Source organism: Halichoerus grypus, chromosome 14, assembly GCF_964656455.1.
Source record: "Halichoerus grypus chromosome 14, mHalGry1.hap1.1, whole genome shotgun sequence".
Classification (NCBI taxonomy): domain Eukaryota; kingdom Metazoa; phylum Chordata; class Mammalia; order Carnivora; family Phocidae; genus Halichoerus; species Halichoerus grypus.
In genome coordinates, this window is record NC_135725.1 from 27,699,396 (window position 1) to 27,723,626 (window position 24,231).

The following is a 24,231-nucleotide window of genomic DNA, read 5'->3' on the forward strand; positions in this document are numbered from 1 at the left end:
GGTGGCAGGGGCCATCCCGCAGAGCTCACAGACACAGAGGAAGGGATTGGAGGCCTCCTTTGCTTGGTTGGCTTTTGTGGTATCGTTTTTATTTTTATCAAAACATTGAAAACATAACAGATGCAACAGAAGTAAAGAGCACGGGATAAAAAACAACAAACTATGCACTTCTTTCCTCACCTCCCGGTACCACTGCCCAGGGGGAGCTTCTGGTAGGGGTTTCATGCATTGATTTTCCACTTTCTGGAGGCAGCTCTAGTTGACAGGTAACATTATCTGCTTAACGTCCACATCGTGGTGATTTGACGTCCGCGGCGCCCATCTAGCTAGTTAGCGCATCCATCACCTTCCATCTCTCTCTCTTTTCTCCTTATTTCTTTTATTATTTTTTGGTGAGAATGTTTCTCACCCCAAAATGTTTAAGTTCAACCCTTAGCAAGGGGCGCCTGGATGGCTCAGTCGTTAAGCGTCTGCCTTCGGCTCAGGTCATGATCCCAGGGTCCTGGGATCGAGCCCCACATCGGGCTCCCTGCTCCGCGGGAAGCCTGCTTCTCCCTCTCCCACTCCCCCTGCTTGTGTTCCCTCTCTCGCCGTGTCTCTCTCTGTCAAATAAATAAATAAAATCTTTAAAAAAAAAAAATAAGTTCAACCCTTAGCGAGTGTCTGTCATATACAGTGTCATCAATGGTTGACACCGTGGTTGATGTAGACCTCGGTTCTTTTTGTTGCTTTAACCTCGGTTCTGATGACTGTCTTCTTACCACTGAGCAGAATCGCTCACTGTCGAAGTTGCCACTCCTTAGGGGCTCATGACTCGGGGGTCCTGACCTGGTCTGGAAAGTGGGAAGGCCTGGAGGGAGAAATACCAGCGTGACTTTCCTGGCACGTGTTTTTGTGAAACTTCTGGTTCATTGATCAGTGTGGACGTGCACGGGTCACAGTGTAGAAATATGTATTTTTACATAGCATCTGTCAAAAAAACTTTGAAGCTGCAGCTCTATGTAATCTGCCAGTAATGCGAATTCTCGATTGATCGACTGCAGACACTTCCTGTGGTCCTCCTGATAGGAAAAAGAGGGCTCGTACTAATATTTTCCATCGAAGCTGTGGCTGTCAGGCCCATCGTCTGCTCTTACGCCGTCACCCTGCAATGGCGTCCGTCCTCCTAGCATGCAAGGGGAGGGCACAGGCCTCACCTGTCCTGCATCAGGGGACCTGAAATCTTCCCATACTGTGTCCCTGCCATTTTGTGGGACTGGAGCCGCCCCTCGCCCGTCTGCCACCGCCATCCGCGGGACTCGGAGCGTGCGGGTCCCCACCCCTCGCACCCGTGTTACATGACAGAAGCCAGCAGATGGTGGGGAGGGGGCGGCCTTTGCAAGGTCATGAGAACTTTCTGGCTTCAGGCCAGCAGGACGCTGCCATCTGGGGGGACACCTGGTAGGACCACAGCACCCTGAGGAGGCTGCTGCTCTTCCCTTAGGTTTGGGAACGATCTTCACATTTCAAACAAGCTGTTTGTTCTGGATGCCGGCGCTTCGGGCTCTAAGGACATGAAGGTCCTTCGAAGTCACCTGCAGGACATCCGGAGCCAGATTGTGTCGGTGAGTGAGCTGGGAGGCTGCAGGCCTACGTTTGCCCAGACCATCCGGTCACCCCAGAGCCGGCCGCTTCATGCTGTCCTCGGGGTCAGGTTTAGTCCTCAGGGGCCCCAGGACGAGGAAGCTTCATGGCTGTGTTTGTGTCCCATTGCTCAGGGAGGAGGAAGGAAGGGTGAGAACAAGGAGGTGGCCTGGAGATGAGGGGGCTGTGGGCGTGGGGGCACCTTAGGGTATATGGGATTCTGACGGTTTCAGTAACATGGCCTTTTACAAATCACAAAAGCTACCCAGAAGTGACTTATTGTGCGATATTTAGAAAATGCGGAGGAGCATCTGTGTGGCTCAGTCAGTTAAGTGTCCGAACTTGGTTTTGGCTCAGGTCTTGATCTCATGGGTCATGAGATCTAGCCCCTCATCAGGCTCCACGCTCAGCCCAGGGTCCGCTTGAGGATTCTCTCCCTCTGTCCTTCCCCCCACCCTTGTGCATGTGCTCTCTTTCTCTCTCTCTAAAATAAATAAATTTATTTTTTTAAGATTTTATTTATGCATTTATTTAAAACCGACAGAGAGAGAGAGAGCATGAGTGCGTGCACAGTTGCATGAGCAAGGGGGAGGGACAGAAGCAGGCTCTCTGCTGAGCAGGGAGCCTGATGCAGGGCTTGGTCCCAGGACCCATGACCTGAGCCGAAGTCAGCCGCTTAACCGACTGAGTCACCCAGGCGCCTCCATAAATAAATAAATTAAAAAAAAAGAGGGGCGCCTCTTAGCAGAGTTAGTACAGTTCCAGCACACATCTTATGGGAATGAGACAATTGGGTTGGGTTTTTTATCTTAAAATTTCAGTGGAAGAATAAATAAAACATAAAGGCTGTGTAATTAATAAATCCAAAATCAAAAAAATCAGTAAGTGGAATACGTGAGTGTAGAAGTAAATCACAACATCTACAGAAATTCAATAGAAAACAAAGATGCTGTTTCAATTTTGGGGAAAATGTTATTTCATCCATGACCTGACACAACTAGCTATTAGTCTAGAATGAAATGAGACTGAGTTCTACTCACTGCGAATCCCAAAAAGAAATTCTACATGGATTAAAACTATTAAATGTGAAAAAGAAGAAGACAAAAACCGCAATATCTTGAATGTGTTTCTAAAATAATTTGGTACTGCTTTGGAAAACCTTTTAGGTAATATAGAGAACCCTAGGAATTTTCAAAGAAAATGTACCTATTTGACAACATAAAAGCTAAAATTTCTTTTCTGGCAAATAAATTCCATGAACAAAGTTAAAAGCTAAAATAGACTGGAAAAAATATTCTCAATGCCTCTAACCCCTAAGAGGTTGCTACTCTATAATATTCGAAAAGTTCTCCCGAGCTGACAGGAAAGGGTAAACATCCCAAGGGCAGAATGCTCCCTGGAAAGTTCCTGCTGCCCCAGCCTGGGTGGGAATGAGGAGCGTGTGTCTGTCTCCCTCCCCTGGTGGCGGGTGGCCCCTCCAGTTAGAGCTTATTGCTTCCCAGCTGGGACATGCCCCCATTCACAACACCAGGCTCCAGTTCCAGATGTGCTGTAGGAACCTTCAGGAAAACTCTGGACTTTCTGAAGCCTAGTCTTTGCCTTCTGATGGGGGCCACAGTAAGGCACAGTCAGTGAGTGGGGAGTAGTCTGGGGGGGCTCAGAGGAACCCGATCACAGAAACCAGTGGGCAGCGATCGGGGACAGTGGTCTGGGAAGGACCCCAGCCCCTTCCCACCAGGGGGCATCAGGGCCTCTGCCCCGGGCTCTAGGGAGTCCCTGGAGAGTTCTGAACTGGGGTGTGTTGAGATCGTCTGCTTCACACCCCCCACCCTCAACTCCTGAGGCCCAGCAGGTGGAACCCAGCAAACAAGACTGCCTTTTTGCCTGGGAGCTTTGTTTTACGAATAGGGAGTGGAATTTAGCTGACATAAAGGTAGGATACAAGAAGGGACTGCCCGATTAATGATGCAGGGCAATGTATGGCTGGTGTTATTTTTAAATTAGGACGGTGTGCGGATTATCTGAGTCTGTCACGAAATGATTTATTTAATCAAATTAAAAGATGAAAACCCTATTTCAAGGGGAATGGGGGGATAGGCAAAATGGGTGAAAGGGGGTGGGAGATGCAGCCTTCCAGCTGTGGAAGGAATAAGTCACAGGAATAAAAGACACAGCACAGGGAATATAATCAATAGTATTGTACTAGTGTGTGGTGACCGAAGTCCAGTCCCCACGTCGCACCCCTGAAACTCACGTAACATTGCGTGTCAACTATACTCAAATAAAATTTCTTGGAGGTAATTTAAGAAAGAAATCTATTTCAAGCCCATGACCAAGAACTAGTCTAACTTAAACCGTATGTCCGCAACAGTCCCACGAATACCTAATTTTCTGATAAAAACCCACTGCAGTAATGCTAACGACAGTTCATCTCATTTCCTCTCCCTTTGTTCATAAAGTGACCATCTTCTGGCTGAAAGAGTCGCTCCAGGGGAGGGAGGGAGGGAACACAGCATTAGGGGTTAAAGGAGCACTCTGATTGAATCTCTGTTCCAAAAGCATTGTTGCGAAGCCTCACCAACTCTTTAACTGTTAGCAATAGAAATGAAAGCATCCGTACCATTTTACACTTGTAAGTGGGTTTCGCGGAGAGGCCACACTTTAAAAAAAGAACTGGCCCAGTATGCCCAACAAAAAAGCACTCACTCGTCCTGAGTATTTCTTGCAACGATGCAGAAAAGAGCGCCATCCTCTCTACCTGGGCTTCTCCGAGGGAGCCCCTCGGCCGCAGGTTGACCTGTCGTGTCCTGCATGTTCTAGGTGTGCCCTCCGATGACCCACCTGTGTGAGAAAATCATGTCCACACTGCCTTCCTGGAGGAAGCTCAACGGGCCCAACCAGCTCATGTCGCTGCAGCAGTTCGTGTACGATGTGCAAGACCAGCTGAACCCACTGGCCAGAGAGGGCGACCTCAGGCGCATAGCCCAGCAGCTGCACAGTGCTGGCGAGGTAGGGGCTGCAGCCCAGGCGGGGGTGTGGGAGGGGCTCCACGGACGTGTTTCTGTCCCCGCGCGGAAGGTGCTTGGAGTCTGGAGAGGCGGAATGGAAAGTGCCCAACTACCCATAATCTATCCAGACACGGGGCTGTCCCACAGAGGCCCAGGTGATTCTCTGACCTGCAGTTCTCGGCTCCCCCACGCCCCCTAGAGCTGTCCCGTGGTTGTATTCGGATTTGTTCGTTTTCCAGCTCTTATGAGTTAGGGAGCCCAGTTCCCGCCGCATGGGGCGACTGGGCCTCTCTTCTTTCCTCCTGGGGCACCTGGTGCTTAGCTGTGATTCCTGCAGCCTCTGGGTGCAGCTCGGCAGGGGCTGTTATGTGCTCCAAACAGACTCTCAGGTTCACAGATGATCAAGAAAAGGCGGTGACGAGAGGATGTCCGGAGACATTGCAACCCAGCAAGCAGTGTCCCCGGAAATGACCAAGAAATGGGGATCTTTGCTCCTGCTTGTATGGCATTCAGCACTGGGGTGCAGCTTGGGAATGCCGTTCTAATTCCCTCCTCTGCCTGTCCCCAGAGAGGGGGCCTCGCCTTCCTGTTCCTCCATCCTGTGACATCAGGGGACAGTTGAGGCTAGGCTGGGCCACGAAGAGCAGTTCCGAACATGAAAACCCAGAGGCAGTTCTGAGAATTTTAGACACCAGGAGCTTCCTGTGCGGTCTCAGTGTCCCCCCTGACTCGAGGCCCGTGTGTGTGGATCAGATAGGCTTGACATGACAACTGAATCCAGTGACCCTGAAAACTAGAGCGTCAAGCAGTGAGAGCAGGAGCCTCTGAACTCCCCTGAGACTACCGGTCATCTACAGGCCCCTCTGGCCATACTTTAAAGTGACTGAATGCAAGGACTGGGATCCAAGCTAAGATTAACCAGAATAATAAACTCACTCCACTGGCCCAGTATTCTCTTGCCTTCTGGTATTTGACTAGCAGTTTCTAGATCAAGGGTATAATCCACTTTATTCTTCATTCTCCTTGCCCTTGAGACTTTAGTAAGTAAGTGACGATCTGGTGGTAGGAGTAAGGAAGAGGAATCTGTCAGGTGCCCCCGCTCTGCTCAGCCACCAGCCCCTCCCCCAGTCCTGTTACTGACCGCTGGTAACAAAGCTCATAGGCACATGTCACCGGTTGTCCTGATGCCTGTTTCTGCTCCAGGACCCCTCACCGCACGAAGTCTCCGGTGGGGCCAGTGTCTCAGTCTGTCTTCCCTGACTGACACTTTGCTCCATTGGCTTTCTCTCTCTCTGTTCTATTTATTTATTTTTCGGGTATGACATTGCACCCCCAAATGATTGAGCCTGGAGCTCCTAAGCCGTGGGGTCCTCTCCCACTGGCACAGGGTGGAGGAGGGGCAGGAAAGTAGGCCCCGAATTGAGACCAAAGAAATGAAGGAGGCCACTCCTTATAGTTGACACATTTTTATTCGGGGTAGCTTACGAGCAGGGGAGATGGGGCGGGCAACGACCCAGCCGTACTGCGCTTCTCCACAAAGTCTGGAGTGTTGTCTATGGATTTTATAGCGCAGGGGGATGCACAGAAGGGCAGTGCAGTGAGAGCGAAGGGTCCACGTGCCCCTCATTGACATCTAACATTGAATTAGGTCTCGCAGCACCACGTGTGTGTGTGAGGCAGGGAAGAGACTTTGTTATCTTTGACAAATTTACAAAGGGCCAAAAAGCAAGCTTCCCACCCTCCTGGCCTTGGTGGGTGTTTCTCAGGTTCATGTATTAATCTCCAGGAGTCTCTGGACACCACGTAGCTGAGGGCGTCCGCGAGTGGACGTGAACAAGACAGAGGGCTAAGGATGGAGTCACCCACGTTAGCACAATATAATTAATTATGTTCCAGAAACATAGCACTGATGTAATAGTATTGTTGAATATATAGTCCTCATTGGAGCGTTTGCCACTCACCCCAGTCATTTCTTTCATAGCTGTTTTTATTCATTCGTGTGTTTATTTGGGGATGTAGAATCCAGTCAGAATTTACTCGTTGCATTTGGCCACCATCTCTCTCTCTTTTTTGTCTTTCGTTACGTTGACCTTTTTTTTCAATTGTCAAAGGGAGGCTTTTCAGTTTCTCTCATAACCTTCTCAGGCTGCTGTTTTGGGTCTGTGTTGGATTTCCGAGATCCGTCCCCATCAATGCCCTGGGTCAGTTTTTGCAGCATGTGCGCAGATTTTATCATTGCTCGGGTCGTCTCGCGCTCTGCACAGCTGGTGCATCTGGCCATCTAGGTCCCCATGTGTGACCTCCTGTTGTCCCTTCTGGCAGATCAACATCATGCAGAGTGAAACGGTCCAGGACGTGTTACTCCTGGACCCCCGCTGGCTCTGCACCAACGTCCTGGGGAAGCTGCTCTCCGTGGAGACCCCGCGGGCCCTGCACCACTACCGGGGCCGCTACACCGTGGAAGACGTCCAGCGCCTGGTGCCCGACAGTGATGTGGAGGAGCTGCTGCAGATCCTCGATGCCATGGACATCTGCGCCCGGGACCTGAGCAGCGGGACCATGGTGGACATCCCTGCCCTGATCAAGACAGACAACCTCCACCGCTCCTGGACGGACGAGGAGGACGAGGGGAGGGTCTATGGTGGCGTGCGCATCGTCCCCGTGGAGTACCTCACCCCCTTCCCGTGCGGCATCTTTCACAAGGTCCAGGTGAACCTCTGCCGGTGGATCCACCAGCAGAGCGCTGAGGGCGACGCAGACATCCGCCTGTGGGTGAACGGCTGCAAGATTGCCAACCGTGGGGCCGAGCTGCTGGTGCTTCTCGTCAACCACGGCCAGGGCATCGAGGTGCAGGTGCGAGGGCTGGAGATGGAAAAGATCAAGTGCTGCCTCCTGCTGGACTCCGTGTGCAGCACCATGGAGAACGTCATGGCCACCACGCTCCCGGGGCTGCTGACGGTGAAGCATTACCTGAGCCCCCAGCAGCTGCGGGAGCACCATGAGCCCGTCATGATCTACCAGCCGCGGGACTTCTTCCGGGCGCAGACCCTGAAGGAGACCTCACTGACGAACACCATGGGTGGGTACAAGGAGAGCTTCAGCAGCATCATGTGCTTTGGGTGTCACGACGTGTACTCGCAGGCCAGCCTAGGGATGGACATCCATGCCTCAGATCTAAACCTCCTGACCCGGAGGAAACTATGTCGTCTCCTGGACCCCCCCGATCCCATGGGAAAGGACTGGTGCCTTCTCGCCATGAACTTGGGTCTCCCCGACCTTGTGGCGAAGTACAACACCAATAATGGGGCTCCCAAGGAGTTCCTCCCAAGCCCGGTCCACGCCCTGCTCCGGGAATGGGCCTCCTACCCCGAGAGCACGGTGGGCATCCTCATGTCCAAACTGCGGGAGCTGGGGCGTCGGGACGCGGCGGACTTTCTACTGAAGGCGTCCTCTGTGTTCAAGATCAACCTCGACGGCAATGGCCAGGAGGCCTATGACTCAAGCTGCAACAGCGGCACATCTTATAATTCCATTAGCTCCGTCGTGTCCCGGTGAGGGCAGCCTTTGGCTTGGGCAGGGTCTCTTTGGACTGCAGACCAGGGGGACGCAGCCCCTCTTTCCCATCGGAAATTCAGGGTGCATCTTCCCTGTGCCCACATACTGAAGGACGCCACCCTCCCTCCTGCTTTACCAATTTCTCTGCCACTACCTCCCTCCCACTCACACACTCCACTGTATGTGAATGGTCTTTCTAGTTTCAGAGCAGACCATACATAACCCTGTCCTTTGGCCATTTGAGAAACTAGCGTCCCTCCTCTCTGCGTTCTGGATCCATCTCTCATCTCTAGCACCTTGCTTCTTGCTGATAATTTTACTGGAATTCCTAGCTTTCAATGAAATTTTTTAAACTACTTGTATGGATTGTCCTTTAAAGAAAAAAAAAAGCACACATTTATCCAAAATGTGTATTTCTTATCCTCTTTTTCTTGTTAGACCATGTCCTCAGCTTCTCTCTTTGATATTTGTAGGAAAGACTCCCATGTGTGGAATCCCGCTGTATGACTGATAAACAGACAACATGTGAGTGCCTTTGCAGAAGAGGGTGTGTTTGAGACCATCCAGGTCAGCCAGGAGCTGTCGTGAAGGAGACGCTCCCTCTCTGTCCCTTGCTGTCTGCTGATCATCGCCAGAGGTGCTTCACCCTGAGGTTTTTTTTTTCCCCCAGTAATTTTTGTGTTTCACTTGGCAAGGAAAGGGGAGGAAGGAATCCTCTTCTAGAGTCATTTTACGGCCAGTGTTGTTTTCATGGAAAGACATGTCTTTGTTGTTCTTGTTTAAATGTCAATGTGCGCGTCCACGCGGCACCTGCACACTGTCCCCCTGCCTCATTCCCACGCATCTCAGGTAGAAGGTGACACAGCTGTAGGTGAGGAAGGTCTGTGGGAGAACTCAGAACACCCCTGACCCGTGATGTGTGACAGTCCGTTGTCACTGGTGCACAGTAGATGATTTTCACATTTAGATCCTGGTTCCATAACTTCATATACTTGAAGTCTAATAAGATGAAGGAAGCCAGTTTCCTTGCAGTGATTTTAAATTGTGATAGAGTATTAAGTTGATATGAGGGAACGTGTCCTAATTCTTCTGTCCTGGGAAGCATGTAATTTTAATGTTACATTACATGTGTGTATATGTGTGTGTATATATATATATATATATATGCAGTATGTATATACATATATATGAATACAGGTATTTTTACTTAATCTATACAATGTAGTAAAAAGATGTTGGCTTTTCTTTTCTGTTCTCTTTTTTTCTTTTCCCTTTTTTTAATATAAATAAACTATTGCTTGTTGCATTCGATTGTTAGTCTTTCATTCAAAAGGAATCCTTTATCTCTGTTTTCTTTTCACCCAGCAGTAACCCACAGAGCAGGCAAACCACACTGAAGTCCAGAAAGTCCGTGAACCTGAACCCCCGTATGGAAACACCAGCTTATCTGGGGAGTGTTACTACTAAAATTGGGAACAGTACGGGGAAATGGGAAGAGCCCAGAGGGTTTTCACATTTGTTCTCAGCTGAAGAAGGGAGCCCCTTCCGTTGTCCTTGCGTGACCCAAACACACGCGGAATCCTGGAGGCCCCGCGTGGGCACCCGGGGAGCTTTCTCGGTCTGTACGGACGTGCGGGGAATGGCCCGCAGGAGCGAGAGCAAACCTCCCGCACGAGATGCCCAGCTCCTGCCCTTCCTTCCACCCAGAGCCCCCGCCCCGCGCCGTCCGCTGGAAATCAGCTTAGACCTGCGTGGTAGCGCTCAGTGACAAAACCTGCATTTAGGGGGTGCCTGGGTGGCTCAGATGGTTAAGCATCTGCCTTTGGCTCAGGTCATGATCCCAGGGTCCTGGGATCGAGCCCCATGTCAGGCTCCTTGCTCAGCAGGGAGTCTGCTTCTCCTTCTGCCTGCCGCTACCCCCGCTTGTGCTCTCTCTCTCTCTCTCTCTCTCTGACAAATAAATAAAATTTAAAAAAACCCTGCATTTAGTAAAATCTCAAGGTTTTAAACAAAAGAAAAAGGATTTGAAGGAAAAGACTAAAATGGTAACGATTTTCTCCGTGGGGCTGGGAATACAGTCCACTTCTGTTTTGCCCAAACTGCCCACAATAAACACAGTCTATGTTATAATGAGAAAAAGAAACATAAATGAAACAAAACTAAAAGCCACACGGAGACATGCCTGCAAAGGGCAGCACTGAGACTGAAGCTGTGGTCACCTCACAAGAGGGGACGCCGTTGTCTTGTGTCACCTCCGTCCTGAATGGTCACTTCACTCTCTCCTGCTTCAAAGAGAGCGTCACAGGGGAGGGACGCGGCACCAGGACGCTGAGACCCAGAGCGTTGGTCTCTGGCAGCATCTGTGTGTAAATCCCAGAGAAGGATCTGGTCCCGCCTGGGTCCCCGAGCAGCCCTGCACAGAACATGGAAGGCGGGGAGGTGGAGTCTGCGACGGTCTGGCCCCGGGGACCCTGGGGCGAGGCTGGGAAAGGAGCCATTCTTCCCAAGAAGGGAGTTGTGTTAACAGGGGAAAGGGGCGGAGGGAGGATCCTGGGCAAAGAAAAGCAAAGGACTGCAAGAGTCTGTACTTGTCTTTGATGAAGGTGCCGGGATTGGAACATGTTCCAAAGGATGTGGCCACCTGGGCTCTCGAAATGTTGAAGCCATAACGGGAATCATTACAACCCAAATCTGAATTGCTTAAGGACCACTGAGCTCCCTGCCCCCTTCTGGGAAAGACCATGGGGAGCATCCCGGGGGGCTTTTGGAGTCTTGAGAGCATGAACTCAGGTGAGGCTGGAAGTGTCTGGCAAAGTCCCATCCTGGGCAGCCGGCTCCGCCTCCTGCAGGAGGGAAGAAACCAGAACACGGCTCCCCTCCTGCCGCCACAGAGAGACAGATGGTGCAAGGTCCTGGGAGCCACAAAGACAAGCCTCATGGGATATTTTTCTTAGTGTTGCAGTGAAGTGCACTCGGGAACAGGCTCCTTATCCCCTCTGGGTGGTGCTGCCCTTGGTACAAAGCCCACTCCTGGGCTGCCCTGGGGTGCCCGAGGTCTCCATATGCACAGGAGCTTCCCAGGGACCAAAGACTTTATGGCCTGGTCCGGAGGCCACTGTGGGAGTTCTGATTGGTTCAGAAATTTGGATTCCAAGAAAAGGAATCAGAACCGTGGGTGGGAATTCTGGTGGACAGTTTGCAGAAAGGGCAGAAAGGGGTATAATTACAACTACAGGATTCCTCAAAATGATGAAATGAATTGTCCCCACCATGTCCTGAGTCCACACGGGTCTTCCTGAACACTGGAAGGTAAGGGAAAATTCTTCTCTACCCTCAAGGTCTTCCCGCTGGACTAAGAACTAAATTGGCATGAGACAGATTAACAGGAGAGAAAACCAAAATTCTCTTATGTGCGCAGCGAGGCCCAATAATGAGATGGAGCCCACGGAAGTGACCGAGGCTGCTGTTTTCAGACTTTTTAGACATAGAGACAACGGATCTGTGGGGAATTGACGGGACCAGGAAAACCTAACTCTGGGAGCTTCACTCAGGAAGGAATTCTGCACAGAATGTGGGCTGGGAGGGACATGAGGACCAAGGAACAGGGTTGTTCACCCAGCGTGCTGGGCTCCGAACCTCCCGTCTCTGGTGCCGAGACCGTCTCTGTCTCTGGGTACAGGGAGGGCACCTTCCACAGGGAGAGTTCTTGCCTGCTCTCGGGGGATGGGGGAGGGGCTGTCTGAGTGTCTCTCGAGTAACTTTTATTTATCATAATCAGTGTGCCCAAGAGGCACCTCACCCCCTCTGGGTGAGCTGCCCTTGGCCCCTCGGCCCTCCTGCTGCGACCGTGGAGAAGGCGGTCCCGAGGGAAGGGCCGGCCTGGCTGATCCCCCATAACCGGCCGCTGATGGCAGCCGGGCTGTAACCCAGAGGGACATCAGCAGATCCGAGTCGGAAGTGGAAGGCCTTCCTGAAGAGTAAAACGACAGTTCCAGTCTTGGAAGGTGGAAACGCTCTGGGGATGGAGGGTGGGGACGGATGGGGGTGACGGTGCCCTGCGCCGTGCAGGGAAATGCGGCTCGAATGAACAATCTTGTGCTATGTCTCTCTTACCACAATTTTAAGTAGTGTTTCACAGAGTTCGGTTTGAGATGAGGAACGTTCTGGAAATGGATGGTGGTGATGGTTGCACAACAACATGAATGCACTAAATGAAAATGGTTAAAGGGGTCAGTTTTGTTATGTGTATTTTACCACAATGAAAAGGAATTCAGCTTGCTTCCCAGTGAGCAGGTGAGTGTGGGAAGCTGTCTTGCCCCCTCCTGGAAAAAGAACAAGAAACAAGTTGAAAAAAGAAAGGAAGAAGGGAAGGAAGGAAGGAAGGAAGGGAGGGAGGGAGGGAGGAAGAAAGGAAGAGAGAAAGGAAGAAAGAAGTTGGGCACAATGGCGGAGGGTCGTCTCAGGAGGGCAGTGCTGACCACCTGGGAGACTGGAGGGAGAGCAAGGCGTGTCCAGCTCCCTGGTACGCTCCCTGGTACTGTCGTGTGAGTGTGACCACCGGCCAGGAGCTTCTGCTGCCCCACCCGTCTGGATCATGAGCTCTGAGCAAGCCGGGGTGGAGCGGGCTGTGTGTCTTATCTGCAGCAGTGTATTTGCTGTCTGTCCCCTGCAAACACTTGTGCACTGTGTAGACTGTCCCAGGGCGCCTAGAGGATGGCGCCATGGGGTCACATTTCACCTGCATTCAACCCACTGAAATTTTAAGGCAACTATTCACTCATATTTGTTGGCAAGTCCAGTTTGCCAGACCAAATCGAGAGTGAATCCACTTTTTAACAAAGCCTGTCAACACCAGTGCCTTTGTGGGAGGAGGCTGGAGAAGCAAGAAGAACCCCCCATGGGCTAGAGTCCCAGCACACGGAGGAATTCGTCTGGTCTTTCAGACAAGGCTCCATTTCTTCAAGCTCTGGGTTTTGATAATGTCCTTGATTCTTGCCTCCAGGTTCAGCCTGGGTCCCATTATGCCCACTGGGTCACTGAGCTCTGCTGGTGTTAGTGTGTTACCCAGCAAGATGCTGACAAGCACCAAAGGGCTGACTCTGGCGGGGGGCAGGACTGCTCACAGCTCACAGCTCACAGCAGGTGTTTGTATGCAGAGCCTAATGGTGCCAGAGGCTGTGACAGCCACTCTCACCAAGGCCCAGCCTGGTGGCCGATTCAGACCCACAGGGTGGAGCACCCAGTTCTTCCAGCTCTGGAGCCAACATCCCCAAGGCTCCTTTTCTGATTCCTCCATGAGTAATAGGGTCACGCGCCACCATGATGGCTGGGACGGTGTTCCAGGCAGTGGGAGGGCCAGAGTCCAGCTTCCTTGCCTCTTCAGCCAGGCAGGGGCTACAGCCATGCCACCTCTCTCTCTTGCTCATCTCTCTGCCTCTCTGTGCTGAGAAAGGAGGAACTATCTTAGAATTTCTCTCACGCTCCCCATTAGGGAAATCCCAATGGACCGGGCAAGGTCAAAGCCCCCAGTGGAAAATCTGAGCTGTTTGAAGGAGCACCTCCAAGTCCTGCACCCTTCAAATCTAGAACCAACCGCCCATGTTGGTACCAATGGGCAGGAAGTGAGTACTAAACATAGCAGGGGCAATCTTCCAGGGGAGGGAAGCAATTAATGAGGCATCGAGGGCGGTGGGAATGAGAAACCAAAGATTAGAGACCAGAAAGTCCTACAGGATTAGCTTTCTGTCCTTTCTGTCCAGTCAGAAGAGTGTGACAGGATTTCTCCAATTATAGAAAACCTACTGGGGCACCTGGATGGCTCAGGTGACCTGTCTGCCTTCGGCTCAGGTCATGATCTCAGGGTCCTGGGATGGAGCCCCGCATCTGGCTCCCCGCTCAGTGGGTGGTCTGCTCATCCCTCTCCCTCTGCCTCTGCCCCTCCCCCTGCTTGTGCTCTCTCTCTCTCAAATAAATAAAATTTAAAAAAAAAAGAAAGAAAACCTGTGTTCCTCAATTCCCCTGAATCCCAGGAACATGTCCTACTCTGGAAGTTCTGCTTGGTTTTGGTCCCAGTCTCATACTGGCCCATAAGACCAAAGACAGTGGAAGGTTTCCGTGGCAAAAGGTGGAGCAGGGTGGGAGTGGTCACAGGGATTTGGGCCCAACTTGTAAGCCCTCTATCATAGAACACCACAAAGTTATAGCTTCTATATCATACGAGCACAAATTCAAACATCATATCAAATTGTGTTCTGCATGTTCTGACTTCTTCTCCAGGATGGACGAGAAGCAGAAGAATCACCGAAGAGTACTTTTCTGCAGCTATTTGCTTTGAAAAGCTCCTCTCTGATAAGCTAAGGACACCACATTCATTGTTCATCTCTAAAAGGGAAGCAATATACATCATCTGGTCTATTTTCCCCAAGTATGTGTGAGAGAGGGAGAGGATATATTAATTTTATTTCCAGAGCAAAAAACTGAATTATGAGAAATGTTCCCAAAGATTTTCCATATGGAAGAATCTAGGTTCCATCTTCTTTTCATGGTGGTACACTTTCAATTGAAGTAGAATGTCTGTATCTTACATATAGATGAGTCTTGACAAATCTATTCACATGTGTGAAATACACCAAATATCCATATTCATATATCCTTCACGGTCCTTCACTTTGCCCTGAACCTCACAAATGTTCACCACCATCTCTTTCTGGTAATGAGTGAGGGAGTAAAAGCATTACAAAGAGCTGCTCCATGGCCTCTTGTCTCCAGGACTACATTAAAAATATTTCATAGTTCACATTTCCAAAGTTATTGTCATTTATTCTTTCAAGTGGGGTTGAAAGTGTGCTGGACCCCTTAAGTGCAGCATTGTTGTGCCGGGTTTGGGGACAGGAGAACGAGGCATGTAGTGCTCTTCCCTCCCTCTGGGCTCATGCTCCCCCTGGGCAGCTTCCGGTGCTGTCCTCGCGAGTCTCCGCATCCAGGAAGAGCAATAGATTGCTAATCACACAACATTAAAGGGAAACTCTAGTACAGGAAGGTGCAAAAAATAAATGCTTGCCTTTGGACTCTTAATTCTGTTCTTAATAATTATAGCAGAGTCTTCTGGTTTCTAGTACAACATGTAAGGAGCTTAGATGTTGTCATCTGGCCTGACAAGTGAAAAATCTAAACAAACTGTAAATCTCACAATTCTTCCTGCATTCGTCTGGAAAGTAAGGTCCAGGGCAAACCTGTCCCCTCAAAGATGGAAGTGCAGAGAGGCCAGAGACTCAAGCCTTGCAGGGGCAGGCACCCAGGAGCAACAGCTCCCCGGGAAGCAGGACTAGGGCATGGACACTCACTGTAGCTGACAAACTGCAGGAAATCTGGAGCAGTTCGAATGAAAACTTTACAGGGTCCAGTCATAGGAGAGCCTGCCCTCGGGAGAAACTGTTTTCCCAGAGCCTAAGCTATCAAGGTCGTAGCAGGGCCCAACCAACCTGGCGGATGAAAAATACCCAACTCCAACCTCCCCCAGCCATCTTGTCTCACCTACGGGGTGGGTGAAGGTGGGGAGGGGGGCGACAGAGCCATTGTGAATTTCACAGCCCCTTCAATAGAAGCCTGAGCCTGAATCACAGGACTCTGGAATGCTTCCCCTCCCCCCACATCTTTCCACCTCACTACTCAAAACCTACTCACAGCAGGTCCCTTTCCCCAGTACATCATGTTCGACTTCAAAGGCAATTTACAAGCCAATATTGGATGGAATGAGCACAGTTTGAAGGGTATGAGTAAGCAAGTCTGGGATGTGGCAAGCACGTTTAGACATACCTGATCCGATATATAAAGCTGATGAGGGAGCAGGAGCCTAGCTGAGGACAAAGCACAAGCTGACACCCAGCAACCTACCTCCCCCCACATACACACACACTCCTGGGTGGGATACGCATAACATTCCTTCAGGAAGCTCCCAACTTTCTTAATGCCTTGCTAGAGGGAAAAACAACCTTAACATGACCAAGGCAAGGCCTCCAGTATCTTGTAGGTCCTCTTTAGCATATGAAAGTTCTTTTGAAAACCTCCCTTTTCCTTACGTCCCCCAACTCCCAAGTATATAATCAGCCACCCCTCACGACCCTGGTGCAGCAGCTCCTTCTGCCCAAGGGTCCTGTCCCTGGGCTTTAATAAGACCACCATTTGCACAAAAGATATCTCAAGAATTCTTTCTTGCTCGTCAGCTCCGGGCCTCACCCCACCGAACCTCACCTACATTCCAAAACTACTTCAAAACCACTGTGAGTAATCAGGTATGTGCTCTCATGGAAAAGGTGAAAACATGCAAGAAACAGAGAGGGGAAGTCGAAGAAAGTTTCAAAAGAATGCTAACTCCCAAGAAAAGGCAAGTGGAGTGGGATGGAGGGGCACCTCCTCTACTTAAGGAAGGACATCTGTACACAGGACAGCTGACCTCATACTTACTGGCTGGAAAGCAGAAACGCTCATGCTTAGATCGGCAACAAGGCAGAGATGTCCACTCTCACCACGCCTTCTCAGCAGCGTACTAGATGTCCTCACAAATACAGCAACACCAGGAAAGGAAATAAATCTGCACGGAAGGCGAAGGAAGAAATACACTGTCTTTGCTCACACATGACATCATTGCCTATGTAAGAATGTAAAAGAATCAACAAAAAAAATCTCCTGAAATAACAAGTGATTACAGCAACTTTGTAGCCAATTACTTTCCTACTAGTAATAAACACATGGATTTTTCAAATTAAAAGCACAATGTCATTTACATTAACACCCACAAAAGTAAAATATGTAGGTATGAATCTAAAAAAATATGTGCAGGATCTATATGGTAAAAACCAGAAAATGCTGCTGACAGTAATCAGAGAAGAACAAAGTAAATGGAGAAATATATGGGGGCGGAGCAAGATGGCGGAGGAGTAGGAGCCCTGGATTTCGTCTGGTCCCAGGAATTCAGCTGGATAGGGATCAAACCATTCTGAACATCTACAAACTCAACAGGAGATCAAAGAAAAGAATAGCAACAACTCTCTGAACAGAAAAGCGACCACTTTCTGGAAGGTAGGGCATGCGGAGAAGTGAATCCGAGGCGATATTCGAGAGGATAGACCACGGGGGAGGGGGCCTCCGTCGGCGGCTTCTGGCAAGTGATAGAGCCACGGAGCACAAAATCGGAACTTTTAGAAGTCGGCTCCGCTGAGGGACGTCACTCCAGTGGCTAAGCGGGGGGTGGAACCCTCGTGGGACAGTGTGGTCTCAGGACCCTCGGGGTCACAGAAAGACCGGGGGTGCCTGAGTACGGCAGAGCTCCCAGGTATCGGAGCAGGGAAGCCGGCTGCAGAGACGGAGCCGAGGAGCAGGCTCTCAGCTCGGGATTGCCATAAACCGTGATCCTCAGCACAGTCGGGCCACTGCTCCTCCAGCAGGGACCAAACAAGCGGCAGATCCGGGGAGACTCCCCTTCCTCCCCTGGGAGGAGCGGCGCGGGAGCACACCGCAGGGATCTGCTGGGTTTGGAGACTCCACACGGAGTCGGGTGCCAGAGATAGAAATGCGCGGTCACAGGCTGGGTGAGCACGGAGTGCGGCCGGAGACCGGGGAGACGGGAGTGACTGACTGCTTTTCTCTGGGGGCTCGCTGAGGAGCGGGACCCCGAGTTCTCGGCTCCTCCGGGGCGGAGATTGGGAGGCCGCCATTTTCACTCTCGGCCTCCAAAGCTGTACGGAAAGCTTGCAGGGAACAAAAGCTCCCGAGAGCAAACCCGAGCAGATTACTTAGCCCGGACCGGGCAAGGGCGGGGCAATTCCGCCTCCAGCAAAGACATTTGGGAACCACGGCAACAGGCCCCTCCCCCAGATGATCAGCGAGAACAGCCAGCCAAGACCAAGTTTACCGATCAATGAGAACGGCAGAACTCCAGCGCTAGGGGAATACTGCACATAGAATTCATGGCTTTTTTACCATGATTCTGTAGTCTTTCAAAGTTAATTTTTTTTTAACTGTCTTTTTTTTTTTTTTTGGAATTTTTCTTTTTCCCTTTTTCAACCAACATCTTATCAATCCCTTTTTTAAAAAAAACACTTTTATTTTTCATTTTTAGAGTCATATTCTAATCCTTCATAGTACTTACCCTTACTTTTGGCATATATATATAAGTTGTTCTCTCTTTAAAATTTTGAGATACTGTTTCTTCTAACAGATCAAAATATACCCTAAATCTCTAGTGTATGGCTTTGTTCTAGTCTGCTGCCTGATCACATTCTCTCCCTTTTTTTTCTTTTTTTTTTAAAACCTCTTCTTTCTTTTTTCAAACAACTTCTTATCTTATCAATTCCTTTTATAAAATTTTTTATAATTTTCACCTTTACAGTCATATTCCATCCCTTCATTGTATCAACCCTTATTTTTGTACATATATAAGTTTTTCTTTCTTTAAAATTTTGGGAGGCACTTTCTTCTAACAGACCAAAATACACCCAAAATCTAGTGTGTGGCACTGATCTATGCACCAGCCTGATCATATTTGATCATATTCTGGGATTTTTTTGTTTTGTTTTTGTTTGTTTTTATCTTTTTCTTTTTTTTTCTTTTTCTTTTTTATTTCTTTCCCTATCTTTTCCCCCGGTCTCGGGTCTTTTCTGATTTGTTTAGAGTATATTTTCTGGGGACGTTGTTACCCTGTTAGCATTTTGTTCTCTCATTCATCTACTCTCCTCTGGACAAAATGACAAGACGGAAAAAATCACCTCAACAAAAAGAAAAGAGGTAGTACCGACTGCCAGGGACCTACTCAATGCGGACATTAGTACAATGTCAGACCTAGAATTCAGAATCATGATTTTAAAGATACTAGCTGGGCTTGAAAAAAGCATGGAAGTTATTAGAGAAACCCTTTCTGGAGAAATAAAAGAACTAAAATCTAACCAAGTAGAAATCAAAAAGGCTATTAATGAGGTGCAATCAAAAATGGGGGCACTAACTGCTAGGATAAATGAGGCAGAAGACAGAATCAGTGATATAGAAGACCAAATGATGGAAAATAAAGAAGCGGAGAAAAAGAGAGATAAACAACTACTGGATCATGAGGGCAGAATTCGAGAGATAAGCGATACCATAATACGAAACAACATTAGAATAATTGGGATCCCAGAAGAAGAAGAAAGAGAGAGGGGGGCAGAAGGTATATTGGAGCAAATTATAGAAGAGAACTATCCTAATTTGTGGAAGGAAACAGGCATCAAAATCCAGGAGGCACAGAGAACCCCTCTCAAAATCAATAAAAATAGGTCAACACCCCGACATCTAATAGTAAAACTTACGAGTCTCAGAGACAAAGAGAAAATCCTGAAAGCAGCTCGGGAGAAGAGATATGTAACCTACAATGGTAGAAACATTAGATTGGCAACAGACCTATCCACAGAGACCTGGCAGGCCAGAAAGGACTGGCAGGATATATTCAGAGCACTAAACAAGAAAAATATGCAGCCAAGAATACTATATCCAGCCAGGCTGTCATTGAAAATAGAAGGAGAGATAAAAAGCTTCCAGGACAAACAAAAACTAAAGGAATTTGCAAACACAAAACCAGCCCTACAAGAAATATTGAAAGGGGTCCTCTAAGCAAAGAGAGAGCCTAAAAGCAACATAGACCAGAAAGGAACACAGACAATATACAGTAACAGTCACCTTACAGGCAATACAATGGCACTAAATTCATATCTTTCAATAGTTACCCTGAATGTAAATGGGCTAAATGCCCCAATCAAAAGACACAGGCTATCAGATTGGATTAAAAAACAAGACCCATCGATATGCTGTCTGCAAGAGACTCATTTTAGACCCAAAGACACCCCCAGATTGAAAGTGAGGGGGTGGAAAACCATTTACCATGCTAATGAACACCAAAAGAAAGCTGGGGTGGCAATCCTTGTATCAGACAAATTAGATTTTAAACCAAAGACTGTAATAAGAGATGAGGAAGGACACTATATCCTACTTAAAGGGTCTATCCAACAAGAAGATCTAACAATTGTAAATATCTATGCCCCTAACATGGGAGCAGCCAATTATATAAGGCAATTAATAACAAAAGCAAAGAAACACATTGACAGCAATACAATAATAGTGGGGGACTTTAACACCCCCCTCACTGAAATGGACAGATCATCTAAGCAAAAGATCAACAAGAAAATAAAGACTTTAAATGACATACTGGACCAAATGGACTTCACAGACATATTCAGAACATTCCATCCCAAAGCAACAGAATACACAGTCTTCTCTAGAGCCCATGGAACATTCTCCAGAATAGATCACATCCTAGGTCACAAATCAGGTCTCAACCAATATCAAAAGATTGGGATCATTCCCTGCATATTTTCAGACCACAATGCTTTGAAACTAGAACTCAATCACAAGAGGAAATCAAATACATAGAGGCGAAAGAGCATCCTACTAAAGAATGAATGGGTCAACCAGGAAATTAAAGAAGAATTAAAAAAATTCACGAAACCAATGAAAATGAAAACACAACTGTTCAAAATCTTTGGGATGCAGCAAAGGCAATCCTAAGAGGAAAGTATATAGCAATACAAGCCTTTCTCAAGAAACAAGAAAGGTCTCAAGTACACAACCTAACCCTACACCTAAAGGAGCTGGAGAAAGAACAGCAAATAAAGCCTAAACCCAGCAGGAGAAGAGAAATACTAAAGATCAGAGCAGAAATCAATGAAATAGAAACCAAAAGAACAGTAGAACAGATCAACGAAACTAGGAGCTGGTTCTTTGAAAGAATTAACAAGACTTATCAAAAAGAAAAGAGAAATGACCCAAATCAACAAAATCATGAATGAAAGAGGAGAGATCACAACCAACACCAAAGAAATACAAGCAATTATAAGAACATATTATGAGCAACTCTATGCCAGCAAATTAGATAACCTGGAAGAAATGGATGCATTCCTAAAGATGTATCAACTACCAAAACTGAACCAGGAAGAAATAGAAAACTTGAACAGACCTATAACCACTAAGGAAATTGAAGCAGTCATCAAAAATCTCCCAACAAACAAAAACCCAGGGCCAGATGGCTTCCCAGGGCAAGTCTACCAAACATTTAAAGAAGAATTAATACCTACTCTTCTGAAATTGTTCCAAAAAATAGAAATGGAAGGAAGACTTCCAAACTCGTTTTATGAGGCCACCATCACCTTGATCCCAAAACCAGACAAAGACCCCATCAAAAAGGAGAATTACAGACCAATATCCTTGATGAACATGGATGCAAAAATTCTCACCAAAATACTAGCCAATAGGATCCAACAGTACATTAAAAGGATTATTCACCACGACCAAGTGGGATTTATCCCTGGGCTGCAAGGTTGGTTCAACATCCACAAATCAATCAATGTGATACAATACATTAACAAAAGAAAGAACAAGAATCATATGATCCTCTCAATAGATGCAGAAAAAGCATTTGACAAAGTACAGCATCCTTTCTTGATCAAAACTCTTCAGAGTATAGGGATAGAGGGTCCATACCTCAATATCATAAAATCCATCTATGAAAAACCCACAGCAAATATCATTCTCAATGGGGAAAAATTGAGAGCTTTCCCCCTAAGGTCAGGAATGCGGCAGGGATGTCCACTATCACCACTGCTATTCCACATAGTATTAGAAGTCCTAGCCTCAGCAATCAGACAACAAAAAGAAATAATAGGCATCCAAATCAGCAAAGAAGAAGTCAAACTCTCACTCTTTGCAGATGATACGATACTTTATGTGGAAAACCCAAAAGACTCCACCCCCAAAATGCTAGAACTCATACAGGAATTCAGTAAAGTGGCAGGATATAAAATCAATGCACAGAAATCAGTGGCATTCCTATACACCAACAACAAGACAGAAGAAAGAGAAATTAAGGAGTCGATCCCATTTACAATTGCACCCAAAACCATAAGATACCTAGGAATAAATCTAACCAAAGAGGCAAAGAATCTGTACTCAGAAAACTATAAAATACTCATGAAAGAAATTGAGGAAGACACAAAGAAATGGAAAAACGTTCCATGCTCATGGATTGGAAGAACAAATATTGTGAAGATGTCAATGCTACCTAGAGCAATCTACACATTCGATGCAATCCCCATTAAAATACCATCCACTTTTTTCAAAGAAACAGAACAAATAATCCTAAAATTTGTATGGAACCAGAGAAGACCCCGAATAGCCAGAGGAATGTTGAAAAAGAAAAGCAAAGCTGGCGGCATCACAATTCCAGACTTCCAGCTCTATTACAAAGCTGTCATCATCAAGACAGTATGGTACTGGCACAAAAACAGACACATAGATTAATGGAACAGAATAGAGAGCCCAGAAATGGACCCTCAACTCTACGGTCAACTAATCTTTGACAAAGCAGGAAAGAATGTCCAATGGAAAAAAGACAGTCTCTTCAACAAATGGTGTTGGGAAAATTGGACAGCCACATGCAGAAGAATGAAACTGGACCATTTCCTTACACCACACACAAAAATAGACTCCAAATGGTTGAAAGACCTAAATGTGAGACAGGAGTCCATCAAAATCCTAAAGGAGAACACAGGCAGCAACCTCTTCGACCTCAGCCACAGCAACTTCTTCCTAGAAACATCACCAAAGGCAAGGGAAGCAAGGGCAAAAATGAACTATTGGGACTTCATCAAGATAAAAAGCTTTTGCACAGCAAAAGAAACAGTCAACAAAACCAAAAGACAACCGACAGAATGGGAGAAGATATTTGCAAATGACATATCAGATAAAGGGCTAGTACCCAAAATCTATAAAGAACTTATCCAACTTAACACCCAAAGAACAAAGAATCCAATCAAGAAATGGGCAGAAGACATAAACAGACATTTTTCCAAAGAAGACATCCAAATGGCCAACAGACACATGAAAAAGTGCTCAACATCGCTCGGCATCAGGGAAATCCAAATCAAAACCTCAATGAGATCAGGAAACGACAGATGTTGGCGGGGATGCGGAGAAAGGGGAACCCTCCTACACTGTTGGTGGGAATGCAAGCTGGTGTAACCACTCTGGAAAAGAGTATGGAGGTTCCTCAAAAAGTTGAAAATAGAGCTACCATACGACCCAGCAATCGCACTACTGGGTATTTACCCCAAAGATACAAATGTAGGGATCCGGAGGGGTACGTGCACCCCGATGTTTATAGCAGCAACGTCCACCCTAGCCAAACTGTAGAAAGAGCCAAGATGTCCATCGACAGATGAATGGATAAAGAATAGGTGGTATATATATACAATGGAATATTATGCAGCCATCAAAAGGAATGAGATCTTGCCATTTGCAACGACATGGATGGAACTGGACGGTATTATGCTGAGCGAAATAAGTCAGAGAAAGATATGTATCATATGACCTCACTGATATGAGGAATTCTTTTTTTTTTTTTAAGATTTTATTTATTTATTTGAGAGAGAGAGAATGAGAGAGAGAGCATGAGAGGGGGGAGGGTCAGAGGGAGAAGCAGACTCCCTGCCGAGCAGGGGGCCTGATGCGGGACTCGATCCTGGGACTCCAGGATCATGACCTGAGCCAAAGGCAGTCGCTTAACCAACTGAGCCACCCAGGCGCCCCAATATGAGGAATTCTTAATCTCAGGAAACAAACTGAGGGTTGCTGGAGTGGGGGGTGGGGTAGGAGGGATGGGGTGGCTGGGTGATAGACATTGGGGAGGGTATGTGCTATGGTGAGCACTGTGAAGTGTGCAAGACTGTTGAATCACAGATCTGTACCTCTGAAACAAATAATGCAGTATATGTTAAGAAAAAAAAAAGAAGAAGAAGATAGGAGGGGAAGAATGAAGGGAGGAAATCGGAGGGGAAGAGGAACCATGAGAGATGATGGACTCTGAAAAACAAATTGAGGGTTCTAGAGGGGAGGGGTGTGGGAGGATGGGTTAGCCTGGTGATGGGTAATAAAGAGGGCACGTTCTGCATGGAGCACTGGGTGTTATGCA

At 47.8% G+C, this 24,231-nt stretch overlaps 1 protein-coding gene across 9 annotated transcripts in view; it reads left to right on the forward strand.

Moving 5' to 3' along the window:
- The window catches only part of DAPK1 (death associated protein kinase 1), a 177,275-nt gene extending 167,782 nt beyond the window's left edge, over positions 1 to 9,493 (forward strand). For 8 of the 9 annotated variants that reach the window (XM_078061689.1, XM_078061686.1, XM_078061684.1 and 5 more), the window contains 4 exons: positions 1,484 to 1,604; positions 4,444 to 4,632; positions 6,954 to 8,182; positions 8,660 to 9,493. In XM_078061689.1, coding sequence (XP_077917815.1) covers positions 1,484 to 1,604; positions 4,444 to 4,632; positions 6,954 to 8,182; positions 8,660 to 8,693 — 1,573 coding nt within the window. In that variant the 3' untranslated portion in view covers positions 8,694 to 9,493. Of the gene's footprint in view, positions 1 to 1,483; positions 1,605 to 4,443; positions 4,633 to 6,953 lie in introns of all 9 variants that reach the window. The other variant, XM_078061691.1, reaches the window with a different exon arrangement.
- Positions 9,494 to 24,231: the final 14,738 nt, after the last annotated feature.